The 10,216-nt window shown below is 38.0% G+C and overlaps 1 protein-coding gene across 2 annotated transcripts; it reads right to left on the bottom strand.

Moving 5' to 3' along the window:
• Nucleotides 1–10,212, bottom strand: LOC112561630 (DCN1-like protein 3). Of its 2 annotated transcripts, XM_025234224.1 has the most exons (3): nucleotides 10,007–10,212; nucleotides 9,620–9,732; nucleotides 1–8,500 (listed from the first exon to the last, which is right to left on the bottom strand). In XM_025234224.1, exon 3 carries the CDS (start codon nucleotides 8,463–8,465, stop codon nucleotides 7,512–7,514), a length of 954 nt encoding a protein of 317 aa, XP_025090009.1. In that variant the 5' UTR covers nucleotides 8,466–8,500; nucleotides 9,620–9,732; nucleotides 10,007–10,212; the 3' UTR covers nucleotides 1–7,511. The 2 variants fall into 2 exon arrangements, with proteins under 2 accessions (XP_025090009.1, XP_025089999.1); XM_025234214.1 differs by lacking the exon at nucleotides 9,620–9,732 and having other exon boundaries at nucleotides 10,007–10,211.
• Nucleotides 10,213–10,216: the final 4 nt, after the last annotated feature.

Raw genomic sequence — 10,216 nt, 5'->3', positions numbered from 1 at the left:
TTTCTCCACAGATCTTTTAATTGGAAAGCGGCTGAGGGTGAACCACGTGACTTCCAAACGTTAGCCACCCCCTCTCCCCTTTTCTGACCGGATGAGAAAGTCTGAGACTACGTCAACCCCCCCTCCCACTTCCCCCACAACACTCCTAATCATACATCAATACGCACAAAATGCACAACACAGTAGCCAGCAACAAAACCTGTCAGTAAACATACAGGATGCACTTATCTGCACGTCAGCACGAACCACCTAAGAGCGGCAAATAAATTATGACACGAATTTGGACTAGAATTGGAGGAGTTAGGCGGACAGTCGGCAGAAGCCAACACAACAAGCATTTGATCCGTAAATTTGTTTGTACACTCAATACTGTTCGAAGGAGAAAAACAAACACAAAATAAAGGAAGTATTACATCACTCAGCAATAGCTAACAGAATTTTTAAAAAAAATTACAGAGAAGCTGGTATGATCGCAAGACACATTACGTTCCACTTTATATACTTCACAAAAATCTTCTTTATATACATGTCATTTATGCTTGTGTCGGCACGAAGCATTACAAACAGAACAATAGCGATTCGCTCCTTTCGCAACGACCCCTTCAGTGTCCACACACCATCAACCCGTTTGAGACTGGAGGCAGCGAACGCGACCAAGACCTAAACTGAACTTGGTGTCAACAGCCGGCATGTCACCATCATGCACTCGTTTGAAAATAAATTCTTGTCCTTTTCTGGGTCCTTCTAAATCATTATATTTGACAATCTTTAGTTAAACAAGTTTGTCCAAACATCTACTGCAGCGGTGTCCTCACTTTTCCAGTCTCTATCCCTCAAAAGGAAAAGTAATGGCGAAAATAGAAATTTACTACCCAGACTATAGTTTATTCCTGAAAGAAATAATAATGGAAAAGAAACAAACCAGTTTTAAACTATCCGGTGAAAGTCCGACTGCGGACATCACGAGATATTCTGCCTACTCTTTTCTTTTTAGGGGAGAAAAAACTAACGGTGGGAGTTGTCTGAGCATCAAACAGTAAGTCACAGGGTATCCTTGAAAAGAAACGCACATAATGATAATTATAATGAAACAAGAATGATAAACCTACAGATCTCGATCAGTAAAATAATACATCACATTAAATACTATCTGAAAAAAAAACGAGTAGGGGTATATATGTACAAAAAAAGGTACAACAGCGGTGCATACTACTGACAGCTGTGGAAACTGAACAACGATCTGACTCTCGTGAAAGTGGCGGTTTGGCAGGAGTACATGGTAAGAAAAAAAAAAGAACGATCCAAGTCTATGCAACAAATGTATAAACTGATGAAAACTAAACTCGAATGTGGTGTAACACCGCGTATGGTACAATCTGTTGCAGACAGCTCAATGGCATCTCTTCACAGCTGAGACATGACCTGTGTCTGCTGGGTTCCTGGCAACGCCCAAGAGCTCTTCCTCTACGCTGTGCTGGGGGTGCGAGAGTTACGTATCATTCGACTCCATCTGAGACCACCACTGCCATATGACATACACGTGCTGAAGCGCATCTTCCGAGACAGCAGGCTTCTTTCAAAACAGAATGCAGTAAAATTCCATTTACAGAAAAATATTTTGCGGGCACAAATATACATAGCCAAAATGTGCCCTTATATCCTCCTCCCCCCAACTCCCTCTAAGCCACAAAATTCGCTTTGCGAGTAAATGCTCAATAGCCTTATTCCACTTCAAGACTTCTACTGTATCTTATTCCAAAAAGAGCCAGTAAAGACGAAGCCTGTTTTATTTTAAGGTGAAAAAGCACTAAGCAAGAGCTTATCAAACTCTGCCCCCATACCCTCAGACGCCATTCCGTGGTCTAGAATGCGACCACCGCTGAAGTTAACTTTTATCAGATCGTCGTTCACTTACGCAATCAAGTACTTAGCAACTTAGCAACTCTACAGACAGCAATCTGTCAAATATCTGCTTCAGCACAACTGAGCTGTTGGTCGACAAACCACACATCACTTTATTGGCCCCGAAACCAAAAGGCGCGAAGTCCCTACCGTGTGGGCGGCTAAGGAGGTGCTGCAGCCCTCGCCCAGATGTAGCAGGTGTGTGGTTGCTCGAGGTCTTCATTACCCTGCCATGTGCCCAGCCCAGGGCATCAGCACAGCGAACACACAGGTTATCATCTTGGTCGCAATTCTTGGCACTGGGACGACGCTTCTGCAATGGCCCAACAAGCAGCTTTACAAAGGCAAGTTGTTGACAGATGGCGTACAGACTGTGGTGAAAGGAGATGGGGGGAGGGGACGAAAAGAAGTAGCTGACAGCTAATCGCCATGACATGGTTGCCCAGACTGAGTTTGCGATGTGCCAGATAAGTGGTTACGGCGTACTCTTTGGTAACAGAACCCTTCTGTCAAAGTCCAACAGAAAATATACAAGGTGAAAAATAAAAGTAAGAAAAAAGAGGAGGAAACAGCTTTCCTGGAACATTGTCGGAGCTGTGGTCCACTAGGTCGTTTAAAAACACATGAAGGATACCTCTTGAAAGCAGGGGCGCCCGGTAGTGTAGTGGTTGAAACGCTGGCTAGTTACCACTGCAGTGACAAGCCATGAGTTGGTACCTTGGTATCTCGTCTCGGGACGCTCTCTGTGACGTCTGTTCTCTGGGTTTTTCTCCTTTGCCTGTCCCTTCACAGTACGAAATCACCTTTAGGTGGAAATTCCCGAAAAATCAACCAACCAACCAGCTCTTGAAAGCACTATGTGACATGTTCCACAGCTTATAACTATACGACAAGGCGTAAACGCAAACCTTGAAGTAGCCCACTGAAAGATTCATACCGCTAACTAGCACACAACTGGCCTTACAACCGAAGAAACCGATCGTTAAGAACTAGCCTACCAGTCCCCCTCCCCCAGTGCCTGTGCAAGGCGGGTCATTCTAAACGTTCTCCTTTACCAGCAAATTCTTGCCTCAAATGACAACTTTCATCTACTTGTCTCAAATTCTGTAACCTCTTGCCTCAAATTCTGCACTCTTACCTGTCTAAAGTTATGAAAATTCATTTTTGTCTGAATTCTATACTGCCCTGCTTAGTAAGTGTTGACTTCAGCAAGATGGGTTTCTTATAACAGATAAGAGTACATGCTTGAGCAAAAATGCCTTTTCTCCTATTAAAATTTGAAAGTCTTGTTAGTGGTTTCATTAGATACCTAGATGATTCTGCTGAGAAATGTCACATCCACAGCAATACACCTAAAAAAAAAACTAAATCCCCACCCCTACCAAAATAAAAAAAAAAAAAAAAGAAAAAAAGAGAGAGAACAAATTGCATGCAAATCTTAAACTACAGACAAGTGCATACATTTTAAAAATGCCCATATCTTGTTCGTGCTTCATGCTGGCACTATCTGTATACCAACACATTTTGACAGGTGTTTTTATGTCCACTGCAACATGCTGTAGTATAAATTTAAGAATTGAAGTACCAACTACTAACTAAAACTTCAACAACAATCATCAGTTTTATACCCTTTCTCAAAACTGGGAAGTATCAACTGCAGCATTTACATTAATGCACTGAATTCCACACACTAAACATGTCTCTGAAATTGTGTAACGATGCCAGAAATTCTGGATGCATTCATGTATCAGAAAACCAGATAACAGTGTCACCAAATTCCAAGCAAACCTTCATATAACCATCAAATAATGAATACACAATCTTTTTGCAAGCAGGTCTGCATCTGTTAGTGATATTTTGGGGAGTATATAAGGAGCATAAAGAACACATACTCCTACTCGTTTTGCAAAGTATGGGGAGAGGGGGAAAAAACTACCCAATGCGTGGCTGCCCTTGATTCATGCTGATTTTTAAAAAAAAACAACTCAGTTGCAATCTCTTGATATGTTGCGAATAGTTTGGTTTAAAAAAAAAAACCTGCAAAAAAAGTCATCTTAAACACATGTAAACCAGTACTGATGGCAAAATTCCACAACGAATTAGATTTAAAAGCCATTTCAACATGAAAACATTTCTATTTTCAAGCAAGCCAATGGACCTTCACAATTTGCTAAATCTAAACCTGTACAAGACATAAACATAAACCCACAAAAATACATGCAAAGAAATAAAGATGGCATTTCTTTGCTTTTTTTACTTCTTGCCTGAGTGTAATGTGAATTCTGCAATTAAGGATCTTCAGTTATTTACAAATATACAGAATAATGACATCATATTTAAGGTAAATTTGAGGAATGAATATGTCTAGCAGATATAAAACAACAGCATAAGCAAACAAGAGGGGGACGGGCACTAAAAACAGATCTATATTCCAAAATCTTAACAAATTTTGACATGTATGCTATTTAACCACAGATCTAGCCACTTAATAAGGAGCCTGACATTAACATCTGTTTAAAGTACACTTGTCTTTCCAAAAATGATAATCATAAAACCAAAGACTGCCAGAAAACAGCTTCCAAGATATCATTTTGATTAAAATTATTATTAAGCTACTCAAAGAAAAAGCTATTTTAATGCTTTTTTGTCACATGTTGAAATAGCTTTATGTTGTGCAGAACATTTTATATTCCACAAGGCCAACAGATAAGGAAAATATTGCTAATTTCAACAATACTCTCCATTTAAGTGTCAATAGACTGCAGTTTCATGAAACTCTATATAAGACAATATATTTTACTGGAAAAAATTATGATGGAAAGAGATCATTTCTAAATAAAGACTAACTGCATTACCTCCCCTTCACTTTGCATTGTCCTGCACTCCATGTCTAAATTACTTTTTTTTTTTTAATCATATGCAAAAAGCAATTACCACAATGCAGGACTAGACAGATTTTAGGAAATGGAGTGTGTACAAGCTTATGTATGAAGAGTGAAACAGATGCAGAACATAATAACACAGAAAAGCATGGCTTGATTTTAAATAGTTGATACAGATTAGAAAACTGAAAAATAACAAAGTCTTGAAATATGATTAAAGTGTCTATTATAACAATTAATGTGGTCCACCAAAATTAATATTTAAACTGCTGTGAGGCATATCATGTGACTAAATTGCATGGAAACAAAGTCTAATGCTTGCCAGCACTATAAAAATAGCTATTGATTGTGGAATCTTCCCTTTAGTTTTAATAAGTTTCATCAATAAAAAAAAAAGGCCAATTGCAATCTGAGAGATAAAGATGACTCTCACGAGTCCTGCATTCAAAAAAAAAAGTGAACTGCTTCTATAAGTAACAGTAAAGTAAATGTATTTTGTGAACATCTTTTTTTCTGGCCAGAATGCAGTACCTCAAAAAGCACACTAATTTATTAATCACTTAAAATTATTTTTTGACTTTGAAAATCACAGTTACTTAAAAGTGTGAGAAGATGTAAGATAAACAGAAGAGGTCAACAGCCTATCAGGTAGTCTTTACTAAATACAAATATGCAGTTCAACAGCCTCACTATCTGGTATTCTTTCCTAAATACAAATGCATAATGAAACTTTCATCACTAACAACTATCTCTACCATGGCTCATCATTTTGCTAAAACGTATATCATACCCATGAATCTTACGCAATTAATAAGGGACATGCAAGGATTTATACCCAATTATTTATACTCTTTTTAGCTTTGGATTTCATTCTGTACAATTTAGAATACTCTTTACCCATGTCAACAAAATGTAAACCATTTGTATAAAATCAACACAAAACAGACATACATTTCATTGCAAAAATCATAACACTGGACAAACATAAACAAAAGCATCAACTGTCAACAAGCACACAACCTAAAAAGCTGAAGGACAGTTTCTCTGTATGCTAACAGACTTTCTCATTACTTATGTTTTGTTATGGGTCAGGGAGAGGTCCAAAATAAACCTTTTCAAGCACTGCACTTTTCAACGGCACATTCCAAGGAACAATTTCTACATTGACCAATGACTGAACTCAAATTCTCTCAACAGCATTCAAACCTTAAGATGGAGTACCTTTACATGCAGAAGAAAACTGAAAAACAAACCTAAAAAGTGAAATAAGCCAACCACACCTGTGAGATACCATACTGCACATGATACTAAAAATGATTTAAGCACCCAGGAAGATTGTCTTCTTATCAATATTACCTTACATTCTGAGACCTGGCACACCAATCTCTACTGAACTATAAAACAATAAAAAAAAAAAAACCATTAAAAGAAAAAGCAATTAAAATGTCCACAACTTTTTTTTTGTTACAGTGTGCTGCTCTTCTCTTTTCAAGTCATTTTAAGAAACATGAAATTAATCCATTTGTTTATGAACCATTTGCAGAAAAATTTAAATACCATTCATGAACTCTACAACAGAAAAGCTACAAAGTCAAATATGTAACATATCTCACCTTATTTTATTTTCTGTGTAAAGCCCATTTTACCTAAAAATTCAAGAGTTCTGCAAAACATACATCACCTAGGACTTGTGTGTCCTGTGCTTTATTACCATCAAGAGAGGTAAGTCAGCTTATTCAAGTTTAATAAAAACTACAGAATGCTTGCAACCTCACAGAGTGTGGAACCAAGAAAATGTCAAAGAACCATTAGATAAATTAGCGAGAAATCTTTCGTGAAGAAGCTAACCCAACTTTAGAACCCTGCTGCTTCCTTATGCAGCTGTAGCTGGAGGAGCTAAGCATGACATCTGATCTCAGTACACAACCAGTTCTTGACAATTTAATATCATTATGAGCACAGCCAAGAAACTAGGATTAGAGGAGACTTTCCACTCTCCTATGCTCCTGATTTACCACCACCAACACCACCAAAACAAAACAAAAAAATAGTAATCTGGTAAACACCAGAAGTTTATAAATACCATAAATTCAAATTCCAATAACAAAAAAACAAACAAACAAAATTCAGGTCTAGGCTTTGTTCCTTGGAGGTGAACATTAATATATTTTTTTTTCTGCCAACTATCCCAGGTCTGGGTTCTCAAGCACTTAAATGAGTATGAGATTTTTTTTTTTATTATAGTCACAACTACAATGATTCGTAGAGTGCTTGATTGAAAGCGAAAGACAAGAAATAAATAACTAAACATATTTTATGGAACTGCTGTACCTTTGTTCAAGTGGAGTTTGGAGACAGAAAAAAGAATAAAAAGAAAAAAGAAAAAAAAAAAGTTATCTTAGAAACAGATCACTGTACAACTATTTAAAAATTAAAAATCTCTTTGACCATAAATTAACAAACCTTGTCATGATCATGTAAATTTTACAGCATAAAATAAAAATGGAAAAATTTTTGGTTTTGCAATATGTTGAATAACTGTCTGATGCAAAATGATTCTAACTTTGCAAACTTAGCAAATAAAATATGTTTCTTTTCTGAAAGCACTTCAACAAAAAGAAATACAATTTTAAACATTCAAACACAATTCAACAGCTGAATGTTACAAATTCTCACAGACGTCCCTGCACATTTAATCATATGGTATGCTGTAGGCATGATTTAGAACTAGTCAGTCTTTACGTTTTGATTCTGACGATCATTTTCAAATTCTACGAAGTCATCCAGCAGACTCGGCCAAGCCTCTGTGTCATCATATGAGCTAAGGTCCTCCCCTACTTGCTCTGTGAAATTCAAAAACATATCCCACGTATCTTTAGGAATGCCACGGATGTTTAAGTGTTTCTCCAGGAACTCTAGCCACCTCTCCAGGACAGGTGGAGAATTCTGGGAGAAAACCAACCTCCAGAGACTGATAGCCATGTCCAAAGGCAAAGTCCGCTGACCTGTTTCAGAGTCCAGACCAAACTTGTAAGTCCAGCGGTACAAATCCTTGAACTCTGGACGCCCACGAGCTTCTGCTTTCAGCTCTGGAAAGCGACCTTGCAAGCTTTTGATGGAGTCCGCAAGCATGGCCTGACATCCCCTTACAAACTCAGTTCTTGAAAATCGGCACATGGTGGCAGCCTGGCACTTCCAGGCAATCAAAAGCACCACAAACTCATCTGGTTGCACACCAAGGTCTGACAAGAAATGCTCCATGCCATCTTCCAAAATAGCATCCTCTTCTTCATCCCGATACTTCTCAAACAGAGCAACTATCTTAGCCTCTGAGATTTCCCGCCCTACACCCACACCACTGCCACCTCCAGTAACTGCAGCAACTGGTGTACGTTTGCTCTCTCCATTTGTTGAGCGCTTAGTGGGAGGCAGCTTGGAGTAAGGAGTAAACATTTTCTTCTCCGCAGATGTTGGCCCACCAGAACTGATCAGACTGTCAGCTGGGCCTGGTGGGGTCTGCTGTAAAAGATGCTGCTGCTGAAGCTTGGATGATTCCTTGGAGTCAAGCGCCAGTACAGTGTACGGCCTTGCTAAAGGTGGTGCATGAAGAGGCTGGCTGGCAGTGGCATGCGAGGCACCGGGCGGCACCGGCTTCTCACAGCATGACAGGCACTTCCCCATGAGCGCCTACCTCACACATGCATCTCCTATCTTGCCTGCAAAAACGTTTCACAGATTTTGTCATTAGGTCATAACCTGATACTGTAATAAGAATTTGTGGTCTCATTCTTGTTAGAAATATGTTTCCCTTTTAAAGTAATAAGCACTTGCCAACTCTTTTATAAGACGTAATTATTTTTCAAGTCTAGGACGAGGAAAAAAATTATCCTTCCAACCCAAAACATCTATAGCAAAAACAAGTAAAATTACATGATTTGTATCCAGAAGAAGAGAAAAACTCACCCAGAAATGTCTTGTAAAATAATATTGAAAGAGACCCAAATACAAACTGCTGCCTATAAAATCACTAAAATTCACTTGAAAGTAATACTGTAAGTATCCTGGATTTTGAAACTAAGTTTTGACATCACTAATCTCTTCCATAAAATCCTGAACACAGTTTCCTTTTAAAACAATCTAAGAGGTCAAGAACAAGTGATTCAATCTACTTTTCGTCTCACAACTTCCTTGTTGACAATCTACTGTAACAAATGTTTCTTTCATCAATATGTATGCTGAGTAAGGTTTTGGAACACAATGTCAGGAAGATGCATTAAACTTCCTGTTTCTTCTTAAGAGCTATGTATCTAAGGTATCCAGCAATCTGTCTTTAACATGTTAATGTATTTGAAGACCAAATGATTAGTAAAGAAATGATTGGACAAAACTTTTAGACAGGTGAAAACTTTTAGTAAAAGCTCTACAAATTGACAGAAAGGTAGAAAGAGTTAAAGAGTGTAGGTCTATTCACAGGTTTTAAGACAGGGTGAGTAAAAGTGTTGCTGATTAAATAACTATGCAGCAAAATATGACAAGACAAAGTGTGGTGTCTAGCTGTTGATCTGATATATATATATGTACAAAGACAAGCAGAGCCATAAACCTACCTTAAGTAACACCAAGTAACACACAAAAGCATCTGTTCGTGTAAAATCATTTTGATTTTTAGGTTTTTATGGGATTGCAAGGGAGTATGGATAGTCTGATTGGGATTAACGAGCAAATGATGATGGCAGTTAATATTCAGCCATTTGTTGATGTTTTGTAGGATGGTACTAGTAACTTATTAACAAAACATATAAAATATTGTAAAATGCACATGGTCTTTTACAAACTTTAGCTGATGTGACCCTGCAAATCTGAGAAGATTTGGTAATGATAGTGATCATCCCAACAATCCACATTAGTTGATGTGATATGATTTTCTACACACAAAAATTTGGTGGGGCTGAAAAAGAAACAAACAACAATATTCAGACATCAGTGTTAAAACCTTTAAGCAAGACCAGCGCTTTGAATTTACTGACCACGTCAAAAATTGCGACTTAAGCAAGAAACAATCGAAGATGTCCATGTGGAAAAAAAACTATTTTCAATGAAGTAATTAAATGGTTTTAGGAACTGCTGCCACACTTTAATGTAATCAAAGGATTCTGACCGCTACATTAAGTTGCCCGGTGGACCAGCGACAACACGAACAAACACTTCATGATCCTCCTTACCCCTTCTGAGAGCCAAGGTTTTCACACGACGACGAAGGCTGCATCACTAGAAGCTCAGCAGTTCTTCCATGATCATCTACTTGCAATACGTATGTGATTGACGAAATTTTGCTCAACAACAGATACAATTGCACACAAAAGAGGCTCAGCTGTGGATTTCGAGGGCTTCCTGTTTGTGTGTGACGTCATACAAGAAGCAAAGCTAACTTT

Source organism: Pomacea canaliculata, linkage group LG1 (assembly GCF_003073045.1).
Source record: "Pomacea canaliculata isolate SZHN2017 linkage group LG1, ASM307304v1, whole genome shotgun sequence".
NCBI classification, from domain to species: Eukaryota; Metazoa; Mollusca; class Gastropoda; order Architaenioglossa; family Ampullariidae; genus Pomacea; species Pomacea canaliculata.
This window is presented reverse-complemented; position numbering and strand designations above follow the sequence as displayed.